At 37.3% G+C, this 22,726-nt stretch overlaps 1 protein-coding gene across 1 annotated transcript; it reads right to left on the bottom strand.

Moving 5' to 3' along the window:
- Positions 1-3,403: 3,403 nt before the first annotated feature.
- LOC109406682 (uncharacterized) lies at positions 3,404-6,724 on the bottom strand. Its single transcript, XM_029858566.2, has 2 exons — positions 6,283-6,724; positions 3,404-4,126 (listed from the first exon to the last, which is right to left on the bottom strand). The coding sequence occupies exons 1-2, from the start codon at positions 6,440-6,442 to the stop codon at positions 3,459-3,461; spliced, it is 828 nt and encodes a 275-aa protein (XP_029714426.1). The 5' UTR covers positions 6,443-6,724; the 3' UTR covers positions 3,404-3,458.
- Positions 6,725-22,726: the final 16,002 nt, after the last annotated feature.

The raw sequence follows: 22,726 nt of genomic DNA, 5'->3' as shown, positions 1-22,726 counted from the left end.
ATCAAGCCTGCTCACACTCCAACTTAAAACCTTTGGGGCTGTCCATTAATTACGTAAGGGTTTATGGGGGGTGGGGGGGTTTGGAAAATCTTACGCGCCATACAAAAATATTTAGAGTTTCATACAAAAAATCTTACAAGGGGGGTGGAGGTGTCGAAAAATCGGAAAAATTGCCTTACGTAATAAATGGACAGCCCCTTTCTTGTAGATCGGGCGTATGATCCCCTTTTCAACTCCTCCAATAGCTCTTCGGTAGCCCAATTCTGAACTATTGGCCGGTGCAAGCAGGTGGTCAAGTCTTCCAGGTCCATCTGGATAAGTTAAGCTGGGGTACCATCCTTACCAGCAATTGCAGGGCCCAGATGCAAAGGGATATAAGTGACCATTTTGCCGATTTTGAGCTGAATATATCGAAAATTTCTTCAGATTTCAAGCTTTCAGGAACTTTTTAAATTTTTTTTACGATGATTAGAAATATTACAATAAATCGGAGTAAATTGGATCGATTTTGCTACTTCATATATTTTATATGGAATGAATAATTGATGAAAAACTTTAAACCTCATTTATTCGAAAGTGGGTTTTTGTCACTTACACCCCTTTGCTTCTAACCCCTTCAATTGTTCTTGAGGTGTTGGATAGCGTTCTTAGCTTTCTTGACGTGGGAGTTGGCTCCATCGTGGTGCGTTCAGCGTAACAAGTAGGGTTAAAAGTTCTTTCACGAGCTAGTGTAAATTAGCATAAGTTAAAATACACTATAATAAATCTAAAAAAAAATCTTCCACGAGCCTCCTTTGGTAGATTCTTTGAGTAATTTGTCTGAGAAAGAGGATAAAAATCTGGAACTATTTCAAGCTCGATGAATTTCAAGATGAAATTCAATCATGAATCACCAACAAACTCTTAATACGTCTAAGAGAGACGGAAGAAGCTGAGGCGTGCAAAGGTTGTTCCCCCTTTTCACATGTTGGTCTATTGACGGAAGAACCATAGGCATTAAAAAATCAATATGATGGTAAGAACCATAATTCAGGCCAAACATTTCAATAGGTCCTATCTGCATTTGAGAGGCTCTCTTTGTTCACTTTCTCTTTTAATTATTGCAATGTAATGGTACACTTTTCAACTATTTTTGTGGCCTTCGTGGCCGTGCGGTTAGCGGCGTCAGTCGTCTAGGCGTTTCGTAAGCCTCGGAGTGCGGGTTCGATTCCCGCTCCAGTCGGGGAAAACTTTTCTTTTCGTCAAACGAAAAATTCTCCATTGGGCCACTGGGTGTTATGTGTGTTGTCCGTTGTCTCGTGTTAGTGTAATGTTTAGTCTGTGCAGCCTCTGGCTGAAGACGGTGTACTGTCTTTTTTTTTAGTACAAATCAAAAGACGATTGTTTTGATCATCGTTCAATGCAAGGAGACAATCATAATACAAATAAACAGCTGAGATATTAACGAAAAAGAGGGAAACCAAAGGGAGCCTCTCTTCTGCAGATAGGACCTTTAGACATGTTTGGCCTGAATTGTCGTGTCTTATCTCGCGTCGCGTTTCGTAATTGTCATGTTTGTTCTTACGTTAGCACTTAGCAAATTGATAATCGAAGCAATATTTGACAAAATTGCAGAATAAACCCGAATTGCTGGCTATATTTTTCTGAGAAATTCCTCAAAGAAATACTTGAAAGAATTTCTAAAGAGAAACTGCTGCATAAGACAAGAGGAATTGTAATAAAAATGCTTAAAAATATGTGTTTTAATTTTTGAAGAAATGGTTAGTTTAATTCCTGGATGAATTAATGAGAGATCAAAAACTTTAAATTTTTGAAACAGTGCTTGTATTTTCTAATTCAAGGAAACTCCTTTTAGAAGCTTGTAGAAGAAATGTTAAAAAAGGAACTTCCGTGGTTCTACTCTTAGAACAAACTGGGCTGAAAGTCACTATAATATAGCTAAATCAATCAATCTTAGAACAAACTTTTGAGATAATCGTAAAAAATGGATGGAGAAAGTTTTGGGAAAAGTTCCTTAAATATTTTTTTACAGCAACTGCTTAAGGAAAAATCTTAATTATGCAGGAAATTCTTCGATACAGTTTCTGTAGCAATTCCTTAAAAAATCTAGGAGATACATCCAATGGAAATAATTCAGGCGAAAAGTTACCAGTTTGATTATGAAAAAAAACTAGGAAAAATTGTATGAAAGTGTTCAGTAAAACATACTTAGTTAATATGTTTAAGCTTAGATACACTATAGCATACTTCTCCTACAATTTAATCAGATATTGTAATACACTCTTTTAATGACTACTGCTAGATTTAGCTCGAGAATACTTATTTTTCAACTCAGAAATATCTTTACCCAGAATTGTCTACGTATATAGGGGGAATTGTGTATTTTTGGCAGTTTTGTTACCTTCGTCATGGGCTTTCTTTTGAAAGCTGTTGAACTCAGAGTTGTTCTCAAATTCTTCCCAACCAAGCAAAATTACATAGCCAAGTTTCAAAAAATTCGATCGACAAAACCTTCTCATGACGAAAATAACAAACCTGCTGTCATCGTCACCCTACTCCGAATCTATTATTTGCAGTATTCTTGATCTCGAACTTATAAGATTTTCTCTTTATAAAACTTTTTTCCACCAATACCGAACCAATGCAATGTATCTCAACTTTACTGGGCTTCCATTTCGCATTCTTGAAACATGACCAGCCCATCTTATCTTTCCCGTTTTGGCGACCTTTTGCTTCTCAGCTTGGTGTTCTGTGAGCACTTCCACGGTTATTATCTGAGAGCTTTCTCTGCCAATAACTATTTTGCAGCATGTGTGTATCGTGTAGCAGGTGCGAAGATACGGTACGAAGATACTCTATGTTCCTTCGCGAAAAGTTCCTGGACTTACCGGGAATTGGACCCATCACCCTCATGCTGAATACTCACGCGTTTACAGCTGTGACTGTATGGACTCTTAGTCTAGGGTTTCTTGGCGTAACGTCCTCATTGGGACAAAGCCTGCTTCTCAGCTTAGTGTTCTATGAGCACTTCCACCGTTATTAACTGAGAGCTTCCTCTGCCAATGACCATTTTGCATGCGTATATCGTGTGGCAGGCACGAAGATACTCTATGCCCAAGGAAGTCAAGGAAATTTCCTTTACGAAAAGATCCTGGACCGACCGGGAATCGAACCCGTCACCCTCAGCATGGTCATGCTGAATACCGGTGCGTTTACCGCCTCGGCTATATGGGCCCTAGGGTCCTAGTCCTTGTCTAGGGTATGTAATACCACAAACTTCACTGAAGACTCTAATACCTACCTCGTAAATATAATTTCCAGTTTCAAATTGGGGCCTATAGAAACAGTATCTGGAGATATGGAACGAAGAAAGAAGTCATAGTATTTCATTTCGAATGTCTGTATCTTTTTTATTATTTTTATTGTTATGAAACTATCTAAATCACGTTATCTTTAGTTTAAAAAACATTTTCCTCTACTTTTACGATTGACGGTTGTGCAAGTTGCTCATTGGTTGGTTCTGCTTGCGCACCATTAGGCACGCGTTCGCCTTTATCCATCACCTCGTCAATTATGTCAAAAATTCTTCGCTTAAACTTGCGTTTCTGAAGCGAACTCATACGCCGCATGTCATCTTTCAAACTTAGCAGGAACAACTCGTCCGATTTGTCAGCCAATGCGTCCTGTCCGTATCCACCACCATAGTCACTTTCGGATCTGGATCTTACAGTAGGCTGGTAATTGTAAGCAGGTTTGACAACTTCGCTAGCCAGATCCCGGGATTTATGGCTTCGATCGAAATCACTGAGCATGTCTTGATCTTCTGTATGTGCCCTCTGTAAGTCGGTAATCGGAATTGGCGATTCGGATGGCGCTAAAGACGCTGTCGGATCATCGGATTCGGTATCGTTCTGCTCCATTTCCACCATAACGGACATCTCCGGTTCGTCATCATCAAATTTGGAGTGATCACCTCGGTGTTTTCTCGATACTCTTAGCGAAGGTAACAAAAACTTAAGTTCGTCACTCAGATAATACTCCTTCTTGGGTGCAGGCCCGACACTTCCGAACAAGTGCCTTCGGAATACAGTGCGGATGTTTTTCCATCTGATTTTGCACTCTCGCACTGAAATAGAGTGAACAAAAAAACAAAAAGAAATTTATTATTCTAAAGAATTTACAGGATATTCGTTTTAATCCTGATTGTGATTAGGCAACCCCATCGTCACCGCTGGGCTGGGATACTGTGCCATAAGTCAGTTAAGGTTTCAACTTGTTTTCATATAAAAATGGAAATGATTTGTTACTTTTAATTTGTATGTAGGTATGAATTTGATTTCACGCAGAAAAATATATTTTAAATTCTAAAAAAAACGACTTTGAATCAAAAATAAAATAGCATTGATCCACGGCCTAAGCGCAATTTTTATTGAATCAAAAACAGCGAGTATTAGCTTCAAAGCATTTATTTTATTGTTTTTAAGTCCAGCTGTCAAAGTGTAAAATATTTGATTCTAATACTAATGTTCATTGAAACAAATATATTAGTACTTTATTTCAAAATTATTTATTTTTAAATCAAAAACAGTTTTTTTTTGTTTTAAAAATAATACTATTTGATAGTAATATACTTCAAAAAGACCATAAAAATATGTATTTAATGGATTACCTGCTTTGAATTGATTGCGATCTTATAAATACTGAGAGCATGTGATCAAAATGCTCCCATTAGTTAAAAGATCGTATTCAATCAAAGCAGATAATCCAATAGGATTGGATAAAACTTTTTAGGAACAATATTTACTATATTTTCCTAATTACATAATCTTAATGAATGTTTTTAGAATTTTTCAGTTTTATATTTTTTGCAGTTGCCTTTTGTTGCATCAGCAATAGCCGGTGGAGGTGGGTGGAAGCGGCGTATCAGTAGGTCAGCTCCAGAGGCACGTTCTCCTAGAAGCGGCGTAGTTGCAGACGCAGATTCGGCGGAAGATTCGCTGGATAGCGGAGGAAGATTCTGTAAATCAAAAAGGGTTTCCTTAGAACACATAATTTTATGAACAGTAGATGCTTACCAGGTATTTTCTCCATTACGGCAACGAACGACTGTAGAAACGACTACAGAGTGAGTTCCTCGAGTTCCTTGCGCTCGATTATCCTGAACTGGTTAGCTGTGTAGCCGTTATTTAGAAGGATATGAATTTTAGAAATAAACAACAAGTTTCATTTCATTGTACTTACCAACAAAGGCATCAAACGTTTGAAAAAATATTTTACGACCTCTTTTTCGACAATTTCGTTTTTTATTTTGTCACTTTTTAACAATGAAAACAAAATGCCGGCGGATCAACTTGTGCAAAATGATATATTTATTTCAAAGTAGTTATTTTTTTTAAATCAAAGAAACAACGGCTTTGTTTCTAATACATTTATTTTAGAATCAAAGTCGCTTAGTATTAGCATCAAATATTGATTTGCTTTGATTTAAAAAACAGTAATGAATTTGAATCAAAGTTGTAATGCATTTGTTTCAAATATGCGACATTTTTCTGCGTGTTGAACAACGCTTTGCTTGTTTTGCCAATAATTTGTCATGTGTATATTTGCCATTTTTTTTCTACCTCTGTGCATACCACTTTCGCAGTACGTAGAATCTACATTGTAGATACCCCTATTCGCCCCCAAAATGACGATTCGACCGCTTGGGAGTGTTGTCGTCGTTGTGATGATGCTTCCCGAAAGCAATGTCAAATTCGTTCGGGGTTTCAAAACATTGGAAAGAAATTCATTATTTTTACAGTCAGATTAAGATTTACGAGTAAATGAGTGTGATCCGAAGGTACAACTGTTTATTCTGAGCATAACAGTATTTTTTACGGCAGTGAAAACTAATTAGAAGTACGATATTTCTGGGTCTGAAAATCGTTCAGGCGAAGTGGATAGCAAATCTAACCTAGAATATCCTACAATTCTAACCTCAACTCCTCACTTGCACAAGCCGGATCTCATTTTTCACGGAAATGGTGGAACAAAATGCAAAACTAATGTACGTGCGACCGAGGGAATTGAAAGTTCTACCATTCCCACTTAAAAAAATTGTCGGATGTGGGTTGTAAGTAGGAAAAATAAAATAATACCCCCAACAGATTATGTTGATAGGTATGTAAAAAAGGTAAACATCATCAGTTCGGTAGTTGCGCTACCGAAACAAAGATGGGTAACAGTATGTTTTGTTTTGCCCTTGAAAGCCAATTCAGTAAACGTATTTGTTATCCCACTCACCTGGTGCATTGAATTCCGTCGAAATATCTCTCCATGCAGCGTCGGTATCTGCCCGGCTCGAATATTTGTTGTTCGTATAATCGTACAGGCAAGGATATCGTCTAATCGTTCGCGCAAATCGCACATTTTCTTGCTGTTCTAAAGCCATTGGCATTGGCATCGATTGACGGATTCGGGAATCTATCAAATCAAACTTCTGACGGCCGATTTTATTATTTTCGCTTAACTTCTACCACGCATCCGCCAAACAAAATACACCGGCGGCGGCAACTGAAGCACTGCACACTGGTAGAGAATCAACTCAGTTTTCAAATTGAAGCTCGCTCGTTCGACTAGGTACCTAGCCGCATCGGTCGTTGGTAGGTAGAGAAACGAAGCGATCGTAGTTGCTACAAGCCGAGCACCGTTGCCAAGTTTCTGTCGGTTTGTTCGATTCACCCTTCATGTAGGTAAAGGCAATGTGCATGGAAGTTGCCATAACAGAGAGGAGGTATCATCAGTTTATAATTCAGGCACAATTAATTGTATGTGTGGAGGCTGAAGGAACTTGTGCATTTGACAGGGAAGGCAACTGGGAAACGCAAAAGAATAGGCCTCCGGAACACCCTCCTTGCCGTTTTCTAGAATAGGGTAGGGGAGGTATTTTGGACCGGGCAGGTATTTTGGCCCACCTAGGGAGTTTTATGATATTTATCACATCATCTCTACTAAATCTTGGTAAATTTTTATTGAAACACGAAAAGTATTCAACTGTGTGATGACCTTTATTTTGGATGTCAGTTAAATATGCTGTTCAGTATCAAAAATAGAGAAAATGTTTTCACTTCCAATGAAACGCACGGAAAAGCACCAAAAACAAAAGAGGTGACAAATTTGTAGTCGGCTTCGAAGAGGTATTAAATTTTACAAATAAATATTTATTTCATGTGAATGTAGTTAGGGCCATGTAAGAACTCAAAATAAACTGTTCTTAACCTCGGCGGAGCGATAATATTCAATAAAATGGTGGTTTGAGGTATGGCCAAAATATGTTCAACATAATCAGATGTGGACATATTTTGGACCACCTGCTAGATCCATCTCTCCAGTTTCTTCTAAAGGGAGAAAACATTCATGCCAATCTAATGTATTCTGAAAACAGATGAATAGAATAAGTTGGGACCTCCCGTGATCTGAGTTGTTATACGTTTATTTCACAATGAGATTGTTGTGGGTTCGATTTGTTCTAACAAATTTTCGCCAAGTTGTTTCATTTCGATTCGATTTGTGCCCTAACAACTTTTCGACAAGTTCAAGTTTTAAGGTGTTCAGTCGTCTAGTTTAGAAAAGTTGTCCTTTTCGGCAATTAGTTGATGACTGAGACACTGTGTTATCTATTGTATGTTTGACAAATTATGTATCATTCAAATTACTTTATTTTAGATGGCCTTTCCACAATATGTGTGGAACGCCTTTATATTTAGCAAAATCACTAGACTTTCACACTTCCTATGAAGCGTTACGTAATTTATACATGGTGACTTACGTCATGAGATAGTTAATAAATATACGTTTTACGTAACATTTTTTATGAAACATCATACTACGATGCGTAAAAACTGGCAATAGCACCAAAATTTCATCTTTTTTTACCGTTACGTAATTTTTAAACGTTCCCTGCCTCAAAAAATGAATAGAAAAGATGTAATCGTCACGTAGTTTTAACTATGTTTAAATTTTTGCTAAGGTGGCTTTCATTTCATCAATAAATTGAAGTTTAATTTGGTGGGCCAAAATATGTGCACTTGGTGGTCCAAAATAAGATCAGGTGGTCCAAAATAGAAGCCCGAGATCCTTCAGGAGTTTTGATATTTCTTGTATTTACTACAACAATTTTGAGTTCTGTTTGGCCTTTTTCGACAGAAAATATGTTGCTCTACGTAATGCCTACTGAAATTATCCATGTTCAGAAGTGGGGACCTTCTTTTTTAGCTGAATTGTTCATCCACTTCCTAAAGCGGTCCAAAATACCTCCCTTACCCTATTTAGTTTTTTTTTTATCAGAGCAAGTTAAAACAGATTTATCTCAAAACGTGTCAAAAGCAATACAGTTTCTTACAGATTTTGGCAACACGAGGTGAATTTTATGTTGCCAAATTGGGGTGTTGCCAAAATCGGTAATTTTTTTGTTGATTATTTTCAACTTTTATACGTCAATTTGGCTTATATTTTAAATAAGGACTATTCACAAGTTTTAAAACGATCCCTGTAGGTGACGTTCATAAATTACGTCATGATTTGTAAAATTGTTGGTTTTGGAAAATTTGGTGAATTTTGATTTTTTGAAGAAGAGTAAGGCTAAAATATAAATACATTTACAAGTACAAACGATTTTTCGGTAAAAAATTTTGGTCAAATTTTTTTGTTGCCAAAATCGGTAAAAAATTGTTGCCAAAATCGGGTGTTGCCAAAATCGGTAAGAAATTGTTGCCAAAAACGGGTGTTGCCAAAATCGGGAAGGAAATGTTGCCAAAAACGGGTGTTGCCAAAATCGGGAGTAGACAAAAACGGGTGTTGCCAAAATCGGTAAGAAACTGTATAATCAAAGTTTCATAAAAGTGTGTTGCACGGGATAAGAAGTTCATCTTCTACTGAATTTTAATGCCTAAGTAACGACTTGTGCTGAAAGAAAAACAACTTTTTGCAACTCGCTACTGAAATGCGGGGCTACTTTGGACAAATTTGAATATGGAGTTTTTAATTTCCAAATATGGTTCAAATCTGATTGGTGTCTTTGGGACTATTATGAAGCAATATTTTCCCCTTCATTTGGTTGAAATTGTTTTTTCAACAGACCCTTTATTGCTTGTCAGGACGCTAAAAAACATAGAAAGAACCAAAAAATATATATCGCGTATCAGAAAATTAGCTCTATAAACATTGCTTCTACAGCTCATAAATCTCATAGGGTTGTTCAATTCTTTCAAGATGTATCAACGTAGCAAATACAATCGAATATTTGTATCGTTATGCATTATAAATGACCGTTTTACCTAAATAAATTATTGATGGTCCCTTTTTTAACCCTCTAATACCCAACCCCGCCTTTAGACGGGGTATAGTTTGAATATTTTTGTATTTTTTCTTGCCCAGGCAATCAAAACTTTTATATTTTTAGCTGATATTTAGGACTGTTCTGTATATCTCACTATGGTTTTTGGTGCCTTTTAAAGCGTATTAACATTTTTTAAAAATCATTGAAAAAATGATGTTTTGGTCACCTTTTGAATGTCATTGTTTCTTTTGTATTTAATCGCAACAATTTACGTATTTTAAATTTTTCCTCAATCATTCTATTATAGTAGAAGAGTTTAAGGGAATTGAATACACACTAAAATTATTTTCCTAAAAATTACACGGAAAATTAAATTTTCTATGAAAAAAATTAAAAAAAATTATAATTTACCAATAATCATAAAATCTCAAAATGCTTTCGTCTTCTCTGCTGTTTGTTATGTTCATGAACGACCTTTGTTTGGTGCTTAAATCTCCGAAATCCCTGTATGCTGATGACCTGAAGATTTTCCGTATAATTGCCTCTTTAGTTGACTGTTGCGTACTTCAATCGGATATCGATGCGCTGTTAAAATGGTGCAACTTGAATGGAATGGAAGTCAACATCAAGAAGTGTTGCGTGATTTCTTTTGGACGTATGCGCACTCCGACGACGTATGATTATATGATGGCAACAACAACCCTGAACCGTGTGACTACTGTGAAGGATTTGGGGATAATCATCGACTGCAAACTACGGTTTTCAGAACACATCGCTGCTGTGACTGCCAAAGCATTCTCTATGCTGGGGTTTGTAAAACGTAACTCCAAGGTGTTTTATGACGTATACTGTCTTAAGGCACTGTATTGTTCGTTTGTGCGCAGTGTTTTGGAATATTGCGTACAAGTATGGGCCCCATACCATGAAGTCCAGGTTAATCGAATTGAACGGGTTCAAAAACATTTTGTTCGGTACGCTCTAAGGTCGCTAAACTGGAGAGATAGGATGAACCTGCCGCCCTACGAAAATCGATGCATGCTAATGGATCTTCCAACATTGTCAAGCAGACGTGCATTTCTACAGCGAATGTTTGTGTTTGATGTCCTGTCGGGCCACGTCGACTGCGCAGACATACTTGAGAAGCTTCGATTCAATGCCCCGTCCCGAGAAACTCGTCAGCCAGATTTTTTTCGCCGTTCGTTTCACCGCACTACATACGGAATGAACAACCCTCTAGACGTTTGTTGTACACGCTTCAATGAAGTAGCCTCAATGTTTGACTTTGGAATTTCGAAGAATGTTTTTAAGTTAAGAATTAGTAGATAAGTTAATTTTGTCTGTGCGATATTTTTATTATGTCGAAGATAAATAAATAAATAAATAAATATCTTGAAAAATCAGTAGGCCAAATAGGCTTCCAGGAAAAATATAAAAGTGTAGGGATGTTCAAAAATAAAAATTAGAAAAATCAAAAATCAAAATTCACAAAATCGAGAATTAAAAAGAATCATCTTCCAAAACATGTTTAAATCGATTTTAGATGACGAAAAATGATATTTAGATCAAAATCAAAAATTTGGGTATTAGAGGGTTAAGGATGTCTATATTTCAATATCACGCTGTTCATATTACCTAAGGTAGCACCGTAGCACAGAACCATCTAAAACGCATATATTTATTGAGATCATTGAGTTGCCCAAAAAAAGTCTCACGAAACCTATTGCAAGCCTATCCATATACGTGAGAACAAAAGATGTTTACAAAGTTCTTACAGATAAATTAACACGGGAAATCTGAACACAAACCACTACCACACAGGAATTTGGATTGGTCAATGTATGATATAGTATACAACAGTATTGATACGAAGTGCTGAAACCCTGGAATTTTAAATGTAATTTTGTAATTGTTAACAATGCAATGTCCAAAGTAGCCCCCATCCGGTTCTATATGAGTTGTGTCCGATTGGTGTATGGACAACTTTTTTGTTTATTGATGGATTTAGTTAAAATTTTGCATACATCTTACATACATACTCACAATTATTATGTGTAAAAATTTTGGTAATTCATTCGCTACTCTGGAAATTATAAGGCCATGAAGTTGAAAAATCATGAAAAAGTGTAAAAAGAAGCCCCGAACACACTTATTTCAGAGTCACTTGTTCGGCTGTTCTATTTTCGGTAAAAGTTCGGATTACCGAAGTTCAGCACAGTTTTACCGAAGTTCATTTATTTTTTACCGAACGTTCGGTAAACATTACCGATGATTCAGTATAGTTTACCGAACTTTCGATAATTTGTCGCCGAACTTCGGTAATAATTTGCTGAACATTCGGTAATCCGAACTTTTACCGAAAATAGAACAGCTGTATACGGTACTTTGTTTTAAGTGTGCACGACGGTACATAAATATCTATTTGTTATAACTCAATTGTTCCTAGAAGCATTTCAAATCCTTTTCCGCGATTTCGGTTAAAATTGATTACTTTTCGCTTTTATTTTTTGAAATGTTAAAGATTTTAAAATTGTTCCTGCTATTGATAATTTCCTTAGAAAATATTTTCCCTTATAGCAATTTTTTTTACTCATTCGTTTATTTGGAAGGCTCGGGCGCCTCATGGGCATAACTGAGCTAAAATCATTTGTTGTTTTTTACAATATTTTTTTACATTTTACAATATTTACTACCTTAATGTTATGTTAGTTTGGGAAGCCGAAGTACTCGCGGCTGTTTCGAGGTCAGGGATAAAAAAAAAATGGGGAGGAGGGATTTAGGGGTCTTAAACTTAATTATTTGCTTACTTATACTTAAAACATTGATTGGACAAAATGTCCTGATCTGAAACGGAACATAACAAATTTTGTGTAGAATAATTTGGCGGAAGACAGTTTTAGGCTATCTCCTTCATGAGTTGAAATATTGTTATAATAGTGATTACACCATCGACGAACTGATGTGAACTGATGTGAACTGATGTGTGGTCAATTCAAAAGCCAGTGATCGCAAAATTTGCGTCAAACTGAAGGGGAAGTTTTTTTTTCTTTTTGAAAAAAAATGACGACGCCTATGTAGGCGGCGTCTTTATCGAATGTATGTAAACAAACACAATTGATAATCGGTGGTTGGATTTCTCACATCAGTTTGCAAAATATTTGGCAGTGGCAGTGTACTTTTCTGATCGTTGTACAGCAGTTCGTGGTGCTTGAACTCGCAACCACTCCTTCCACAAAGTTTAGCTGGCATCCACGTAGACATCGGCGGCGAAAGCTAAGATCTCGAATAGTCGCCCGGTGAAAATTATGAGAGAAATCCAGGAAATGACTAGGGTAAGGGAGGTATTTTAGACCCCTTTAGGAAGTGGATGAACAATTCAGCGAAAAAAGCAGGTTCTCACTTCAAAATATGGATGATTTCAGAAGACATTACGTAGAGCAACATGTTTTCTGTCGAAAAAGGCCAAACAGAACTCAAAATTGTTGTAGTAAATACAAGAAATACCAAAACTCCTGAAGGATCTCGGGCTTCTATTTTGGACCACCAAGTGCACATATTTTTGCCCACCAAATTAAACTTCAATTGATTGATGAAATGAAAGCCACCTCAGCAAAAATTTAAACATAGTTAAAACTACGTGAAGTTTACAAAAAATGAAATGAATAGAAAAGATTTTTTTAGGGCAGGGAACGTTCAAAAACTACGTAACAGCAAAAAAGATGAAATTTTGTTGCTATTGCTAGTTTTGACGTATTGTATTATGATGTTTCATAAAAATGTATTTATTGTATTTATTGTATTTATTAACTATTGCATGACGTAATCACAATGCATAGATTACGTAACGCTTCATATGAAGTGTGAAAGTCTAGTGATTTTGCTAAATATAAGGCGTTCCACACATATTGTAATGAGTGGAAAGGCCATCAAAAATAAAATAATTTGAATGATACGTTATTTGTCAACCATACCGTGATTTCGGGTGAAATTGATCACTTTTCACAGTTTTTGCCGTCTTATTTTTAAATGGTAACCGATATGATCAAGCTCAATGCTTTAAAACAAGTACGACTATTGATGTCATCAATAAATAAATAAATAAATAAATAAGTTTAAAGATTATTAAATCTGACGAAAACGCCTGAAAGTATGCAATTTTCTCAGGAAATATGTAACACAATTACAAAAAAATAACTTTTACGCATAAAATTGAAATTTTATAGAACTTTTGATGACGAAATCGGTTTTAGCGAATATTTAACAGCAAGAAACATTCATTGGAATGTTTTTTTTTTAATTTGCGATACCACTACAGCAAGGAAAGTTTGAAGGCATCTTTCAACATTGCTGAACATGCAGTTTGAGAAAATATTGATTTTTTTACAGAAATTTGTAATCAATCGGCTATAAAACTTGTTAACTCATCTTTCGATCAATTTCACCCCTCTGATCAATTTCACCCAAAATCACGGTACATTAGATAACACATTGTCTCAGTCATCAACCAATTGCCGAGAAGGACTACTTTTCTAAACAGGATGACTGAACATTTGAAAATTTCAACTGGTCGAAAAGTTGTTAGGGCACAAATCGAATCGAAATGTTTAACTTGGCGAAAAGTTGTTAGAACAAATCGAACCCACAACAATCTCATTGTAAAATAAAAGTATAACAACCCAGATCACGGAAGGTTCCAACTTATTCTATTCATCTGATTTCAGAGTATATTACATTGGCACGAATGTTTTATCCCTTTAGAAGGAACTGGAAAGATGGATCTGGCAGGTGGTCCAAAATATGTCCACATCTGATTATGTTGAGCATATTTTGGCCATACCTCAAACCACCATTTTAGTAAATATTATCGCTCCACCGAGGTTAAGAACAGTTTATTTTGAGTTCTTACAAGGCCTTAACTACATTCACAGGGAATAAATATTTATTGGTAAAATTTAATACCTTTTCGAAGACAATTACAAATTTGTCACCTTCTTTGTTTTTGGTGCTTTTCCGTGCGTTTCATTGAAAGTGAAAACATTTTCTCTATTTTTGATACTGAACAGCATATTTAACAGACATAAAAAATAACGGTCATCACATAGTTGAATAAATTTCGTGTTCCAATAAAAAATTACCAAGATTTAGTAGATATTATGTGATAAATATGATAAAACACCCTAGGTGGGCCAAAATACCTGCCCGGTCCAAAATACCTCCACTACCCTACACTCGACGATCGAACTACAAACTCCCTCTGTACACTTTTTTTCTTCGCAATGAGGTTTTTTTTGCTGATCCTGATTCGCCATGCACGAGATAAAATTCGGTAGTGATGTTCGGAATGGTGAATGCGGTAACAGTATTTGCTATAAAGAATATTATAGCCAGCCAGCCAGCTGCAACGACAAATTGACCGTCGGTAGCGATAATCGATACTGCGCCCAATTCAAGTTGACTGATAGGGGCAGCTTGTTCACAAGTTAGTGGATGAATGCCATGATGTAGAGTTATTCTTCCAATCCACATGCGTCTACGGTTGCGAGTTGCGATGGGGATCTCGATCGGGTTGCATTGTTCGGCGAAAAAAGTGGAAAGTGACGCGTGTCTGGGGTAGTTGCGTTGAGGATCTCGGTCGCGTTGCATTGTTCGGCGGAAAAAGCAAAAAGTGAAACAGGGGATTTAATGACTAAAATTGTGCTTGACACTGCTTGACACGCGAGCTTCCTAGTATGGCGCAGGAACCTCGCGTAACAAATAGTGCAAAGCACATGTATAGTCATTAAATCCCCTGCAACATCAAATTAGCAAATCAAAATATTGTCAGATTTCTTGAAACGAGAACACCGCGTGGTCGTTGAAATGTTTCAAAAAGGAGCTTTGCACAAAAGTTCACGCGGTCTATCGTTTTCGAAAGGAACAGCCACACCGTAGGAAACGCCGCAATGTTATTTCCCATAAGGATGAAGTAAACAGAGAGTGAAAACCGCGGCTGTACCTTTCGGGATCGATAGGCCGCGTGCACTTTTGTGCAAAACCCTCAATATTTTATCTTGTTGTTTTATAAATGGCTAAAGTATAAACGACTCATAAAAAAGTGAGCATTTTCCATGGCAAAATCAGAAATTGCCAATAAAGAAGTAAGGGTGGGAGCAATAATAAACAATAAAATTTCCACAAACAAATCAAAAAATGCATAAATAAATCGAAATTTCCCATAAATAATTGATTTTAGAGCAATAAAAATATCGGAATTTCCACGAATAATTATCAATAAATAAGTAAAAAGAAAATCGTCGAGCCAAGCACCAGACACTGAAGACGACCTTACAGTTGAGGTCGAAATACGTATCTGTCAAAGGATGCAAATTCGTGTTGGAATTCAAAGGAGTATGTTCGTGTGGCTTCGTGGTCGTGCCACGAAGTGCCAGGTCACCAGGCTTTTAGTCGCATCGTGCTAAGGAGCACGGGTTCGATTCCCGCCGCAGCTGTCAGGAAAAGTTTTCGGCTGTACCACTGGGCGATACATGCTAGTCCGTTGTCTAGTGTCGTGCTACCTTCAAAGAGCAAATAGCTCACTAGAAGCATTAAACGTGTCCGTGTCTTTCTTTTTAAAGGAACAGTACTTAACACGATTTTCTTTTTACTTACAGATATTCTCCTAAAAAGCCCAGGTTAATCATCATTAACCCTAAAAGGGATACCTGGGGTCCATTGGACCCCAGGCGCCTTTCAGAGCTCGTCTTTGATGGAACACACTCAGTGAGGTGACGAAACTGAGGCCATGAAGGTACCCCTTTTAGGGTTAATAAATGTCTACATTTTTTCCACCAAAAAAGTTTAAATTTTCCATAAATAAAATTGATTTTACCATAAATAATTTAAAAATTCCCAATTGAAAAACATCAAAAAAGCAATTGAAAATTAAGCAATAAATACGAAGCAATGAGTAAAGTAAAAGTTTCGGCCGAGCTATGCGGCGAAGCCGCATAGAGGATTGAGGAGCTGAGGCGGCAGAAGGCCGCAGAAGTTTCCGAAATCCGAGATCCGATTCTAGGCAATCCACAGATCCAAGAATTTGCCCGGTATAATGCGAGCAGAGGTGTTATCCCTTTTTAAAGTCCGACGAGCGTTAGCGAGTTCGGACAGCAATCGATTGTCTGTTGAATCGCACACATAGTTTCAGTCTTTCTATCATAATAGTTCTATGACGTAGTATGTTCGAAATTTTTTGTTGGAAAGAATATAGTTTTTTATTGCAATTGTTGATTTATTTGTGGAAATTCTGGATTTTTTTCTTTCTCGAAAATCAATTATTTATGGGAAGTATTGATTTATTTATGCGCTTTTCAATTTGTTTATGGAACTTTCATAGTTTATTTTTGCTTCCATCCCTATTTTTTTATTGGCAATTTTCGAATTATTTATGGAACCTTTTTAATTTACTATGGGGCGTTTAAATGGCTGCCGTTTAAAAATTGAGCCCTGCAGAAGGTCTGTTCTCCGGACCAAAACTTCAGCAAAGATTTTGAAGTAATCGATGCAAGTTTGTTAACTGTCCAAGCCGAATCATACTCTTAGCACACCAATTTCAATCGAAACCATGTTCCGATGTTTTCATCATTGGTAAACCTACACATAACAGAGGGGCTTTTTGAAGTGGTTATAAACAAAGGCCACTTCTCCGGGTCTCCAGAACACACCGGTACTTAGATCTTTCGAAGTGGCTTATTGGGTTGCCAACTGCTTCTGAGAGATCAGATGATGATGTGATGTGATGTGATGTGATGTAAAGCCACCACCAGTGCAGGACTTGCCATGTCGTACGGTTCCTCTTAATAGCCAGATCAAAATGTTGGACAGTCAGTATATTCCCAATTTTGTTGTATGAAGGGCCAAAAGGGCGTGGGGCCATATGTACTTTAACAAATGCGCAATCCACTTCAAGGGCAGAGAATCTCCTTCCAACAAAATGTTCCTATCCCAGCATCTAACACCTCGCAGTACATATTAAGATTTCCGTCTGGTGGTTTGTAACTAAAAGTGTGCGTCAAACTTATCGCAGAATGTTGGAAGACATCATCAACTATGGTCAATATTCAAAAATATTGATCATAGAGCGATTACTGCTTCTGAGAGATCAGATATGAATAAACTTCTTCATCTTCTTGGTCGTAGATTTGACAGTCTCGTATTGAAGATTAATGGGGATGGTTCTGTTGATGATCCGCTGATTCATTAGAGTTTGGAAAAAAATGCTGGTAATTTGGAAGTAGTGAAGCATTATGTGTGAAGCGACGCACTGCATCCGCTATCTTGTTTTGGGAAGCAATCGATGCAGCAACTCCGCATTCGTCAGAATGAGGAAGTTGTGCCATCGAAACTCGCCGTAAAGGCTTGGAATTTGGGACCTGCTGTACTGTGTCGGTAATGGAGCATGACTCGTCGACTCGAGAGACAGAGCCGCTGTACTCCATCGTTTAGCAATTTAGCACCGGTGGATCAACGGGAAAACTCAACAAGGACTCTAGATCTGGGGGTATCACCTCAGACAAGCGAGTGCTGTTAATCCGTGCAACTGCTGAGTTCCAAACTTGCATCTTGCCAGCGTGCATAGTCGGATTGATTTAACGATTTGAGCTGCTCATAGCTCAGTGCTGTGTGCTTTTGTGGCTGTGATTTAGTTGTGGGTTCTGTTAATGGAACTGCTCTTAGATAAACCGTTGTTGTCGCTCATGGCTTGCTTGCCAATGCTCGTTGTCACTCTGCTGCACGCCGCTCGACGTTCCTTATATCCTCAAGCATTTGGAGTCTAGCGAGAGCTTGCGAGGAGTGACTTGAAGACTCTGAAGAAGGTTTGGCTACGTTTCGGGACGGAAATACAACCCTCTAAAACGAAGTGACGAACGGAATTTGATCTTTCATTTGGGTTTGATTCAACCTATACGCTGCAAGCGAGAGGGCTTGTTGTGTAACTGTAATCTCAGGCCACTAGTGCTGCTGTTGGTGTTGCTGCTGGTGTTCAAGCTGATGCTGTGACGTAACAGAGAGCCAATTGAGGTACGTTCTGGAAGGACTACCCCTTCCTCGAAGAAAAGCTACAGTAGAGCTGGTTTCCAGAACGCCTTTCGCTGATTCGCATGTGGCGCAACTCCAGGGAAAACTCTATCTGCTGGGTGACTTCTATACACTGGAAGTGATGCCATTATTGTAAAACGCGTCACATTGCACCATTGCGAAGCTATCCCAAGTAACAATTATACTTTTGTGACAATCCTGAAGTAATTTCTAAGATAGAATAATAAAACTTAGCAATAAAGCTCTTTGTTCTGCAAATCTGAGATAAATTAGGCATAAAACATCCATAAGACTAATCTGGCCCACTCTTCAGGAGATCTTCAAAGCAGCTTTTGAAGACTGCTTTGAAACTAGTTGTATTTATGTACTTGCACTGATGATTGATTATAAGAACTTCATGAAACTTTAACAAGAATAGCTTGAGGCATGTTGATCTTTTAGCTGTCCTTCTCAAAAGTGTCAATAGTGCATAATAAATGAAATCTTTTACCTAAGCATTATGCAGATGCAAACAAGTTTTGTTTCATGGATTAAATGTTAATTGAACTGCGAATTAATTTTAATCAAATTGAAATGACTAAAGCATTAAAATTGCCTGACAGATCATTGATGACAGGGAATCAAAATTGTCCGTGCCATACCCACTTTTTCGTTGATATGCCGCCCAAAACATACGAAAATAACAAAGCGCCCCAAAAATAATATCAATCATTAATATACGAAGATATAAATTTCCTATAAAAACAAAAGGCTACGCCACTTTTTCAATTCTATCTAAACATGGCTGCCGTTCCATGCGAACAAAACTCATGCAGCCGCCATCAATTGTTATTACTTTTAATCCAAAGCCCCTCAAAACAATGATGGAACCAAGTCACCTTGCATGAAAGCTACAGCCTTTATTGAAGATTGTTTTGACTAGTTATGATCTTAAGGCAGATTTGTTCGTCTTAAATGAAACTTTTTCGTTTTATTCAAGAGTAACAGCCTTTGACAATTGTTTGTTTACGTTTTCGATGCTAGAAAGTTGTCTCTGTACATTTCGCGTCAATATTTGCCAATTCTATTTTGTTTCCCTGTATTTTTGCAATTAATAATGAAGTGCAACTTACTAAAATTACACTATTTGGCATCAGCTTGAGCAGAGTCACAGTAAGTACCCATTTCATTTTCGATTCGCACAGCTGTGGCCTGTGTGAGGAACTGGTTGAAGGCAGGACGACAGCAGCCAACTACTCGCATTTTTGATTGGCCGTAAAATCATTATTTCGTTGACAAGATTACTTTTTAGCACAAGAATGGCTAAATTATCAGTGAGCAAACATGTTTATGTGTTTATATTTGCATGGAAACGCGGATTTTCAACGAATTTGTTACATTCATTATATGGATTGAAAAATAGTTCGTTGTCTTATTATTATTTCCCATAGTTCTTGTTCCAGAGTAATGGCTCTACCTCAAGAATAGAAGGCTTCAAGAAGTTTTTAAAGGAGGATTAGTCAGATGAAATGCACTTGAATAAACTTTTAATAAAATATGTTGATGTTATGTGTTGAAAATAACTTCAAATACGCCTTAAAACTTATTATAAGATTTAATGCTCTTGTAAATTCAGTTGTTTTATGCGCGAATTTCAAAATTAACTTGAAGACAACTTAAAAACCGCAAACGAACGAAGATTGTTTTCTCTTGATAAAAACAACTACAAATGTTCCATGAATTGGTCATGCTGTGATAAAGCTTCCATAAAAATAATCAAATCTAAAAGGAATTGAAATTGTTACTTGGGTATGGAAGTATTGATTTTAGAGACCCCTCTGTCCCAGCTTCTACAGAAGTTGGCGCGTATGTATCTGAATATTCTGTGAGAATTTCTTTTTAATTTTCCATAGTTCACTTACGATTTAGATTTTTTTGTTCAATATTCGAGACTGTTTTGGAATCTTTCAAAAATAAAAATAAAACACAAAATTACTAAGAGACGAATGCCGAGTACGGTAAAGTCTCTCTAAACAAAAAAAAAAACACAAAATTCTGCAATCAACAATGCACTAAGTTAGTAGTTCAGAGTCCGTATGAGGTATGCACCATATCACCTGCACAGTTTCAAATACTTGGACAAAATCCGCTGAAATTCGGATGAAAACACCAAAATCTCTCGCATGTTGTATATCATTAAATTGCAACGTGCTTGCCAACCAAATGGCTTCCACATCCAAATTCATCCAGGGCTTTGGCCGGAATACCCAATGGGCAGCAATGAACGGGACGAGTGAAAATTGTATTCCAAATAGGATTTATTATTTCAGTCGAAAAGTTGCGGGCAGAATATTAATCACACGATTTGGTGCCTTCCGTCCGGTCCGGTCGTGTGGTGGTCTGGTCAGTCGATTCTGGCATGCTTGCTTCGCGATGCCCCCCGGATCATCAAAATGATGATCACAACAACTTTGCAACTCTTCAGTCAACGCGGCAATCGACGAACGGTTGCGAACGCGTTGAACGAACTATGACGAATGTATACCTATCTGGGAGTGTAATACGGCTGAAGTTGCTGCTGCCGGAAAGCTGATTGGAATAATAAAATCAAAATTTGTTCAAACAGATCGTTGTGCGGATGATGATGACGACGACTACGGCGATGATGGTTGGAATTGCGTGAAATGACCGGTCGGAAAGACGCAAACATTTTTTCTCGTCACGTACTGTTATCGTGTAACGCTGACGGAACGTGATAGCAATGCGATATCTACGTGAGGATTCACTAATCCAATCGGCAGGCAGAAGCCATTGATGAGGGAAAGGTTTGCAGTGAGATTAGAGTTTTGTCCGTTCCATAAGAATCAAGTTGATTATGTTGGTACTTCTTTTGAAGGTTTTGCCTTGCTTGATTAAAAATAGCTTGAAGTTCGAACGAAACCATTCTTGAAAATTATAGTTATGAATTAGATGGAAATTATTGATTTATAATTCCGGAAAAATGATACATATGTCCCATGAAAATGGTCGTCACAATGGCCGGCTTTGGTACCTACTCACGATTTCGAAAGTTCAAATCTCTTCGTAAAAAAAGCTTATTACAATTGAGCAAGAACAGAAATATAAAATGCACTGTTGTTCTTGAGATTTGTGCGTCTGAAGTTGAGATGCACTGTTGAAGCGGAGTTTCAATACGTTTGTCCCTAAATGGAGTCACTAAAGTACATACATATGTACTTTGCAGAGGTAATAATCATTGCTTTACTAATTCAGCAGCCAAACTAAGCTTCAAAGTTTTAGGCAAAGAAAACAAAATGACTTTACTTAAATTTTAAAGAATGTTATTCTATTTCCATCGACTTTCAACTCTATAAAAGAATGGGTCACCCTTCACTAGAAAAGCTTCGTCCAGTCCATAAAAGCTGAATGTTTCTACATTGATTCACCTTATGGTCGAACCTGATAATCCTTGGCCGCAAGATAACCGCACGGCAAGATGCAGCCGGAATTATTTATTTCACGTAACGCACTGCCTTATCTTATCTCAGCTGTCAGTTGTGGTGCATGTGGAGAAAGCATTTGTGAAACGAATTTTATATAACCGAGCGAGAGTACACAATAACACACATTCGGTGCTTATCAACGCCCGTAATTAGGTAAACAGCGTTATCATGGTCTGGCTAGCTGGGTCTGGGTGGTTGATTGGCCGGTTGGTTGGGGGGTGATAAGGATGACCATGCGCTAGCAAGATTCACTGTAATCAAACAGAGTGGTTGAACGTTTTTTAACGAACTCAGCTAAAGAACATGTGATTATCATCAGCGTTTCTCAAATGTTTTCCATGAACCATACCATAATCAATGTTTGTTGAACTGCTTTTGGTTATAGAGCTTGCCTATCGAAATTGAAATAATAAAAAGAAGCGAAACTCCAAAACTTGTTAGAAGTTATTCAGATATTGTAACTTTGTTTTTAGTTTTTAATTTTCTGATTTGGTATTTTCTGATCATTAATCGTTTCCGAATTTAGCTAGAAACTTGAATAAACCTTTTCATCATACAGTAGGTTTCCGTGATAATAATTTTCTTATAAAGCCTCAATGATACCTAATATTTTGATTTTGAGCAAATGGGAATGTGTGATGGCAAGCAGGGGTCTCTAGTTAGCCTAGTGGTTAAGGCTGACGACGGGTTCGATTCCCGTTCCGGTCAGGAAAATTTTCCCGACTTCCTGGGCATAGTGTATCATTGTGCTTGCCTCACAATATACAATTCCATGCAATGGCAGGCAAAGAAAGCCCTTCATTTAATAACTGTGGAAGTGCTCAAAGAACACTAAGTTGAAGCGAGGCAGGCCAAG

Source organism: Aedes albopictus, chromosome 3, assembly GCF_035046485.1.
Source record: "Aedes albopictus strain Foshan chromosome 3, AalbF5, whole genome shotgun sequence".
NCBI classification, from domain to species: domain Eukaryota; kingdom Metazoa; phylum Arthropoda; class Insecta; order Diptera; family Culicidae; genus Aedes; species Aedes albopictus.
This window is presented reverse-complemented; position numbering and strand designations above follow the sequence as displayed.

Excerpts from the sequence above, each read along its gene's own strand:
- LOC109406682 (XM_029858566.2), bottom strand. The coding sequence starts at position 6,442 with ATGCCAATGCCAATGGCTTTAGAACAGCAAGAAAATGTGCGATTTGCG. Across the intron at positions 4,127-6,282 it reads GACGGAATTCAATGCACCAG|TGCGAGAGTGCAAAATCAGA; the intron begins GTGAGTGGGATA and ends ACTCTATTTCAG.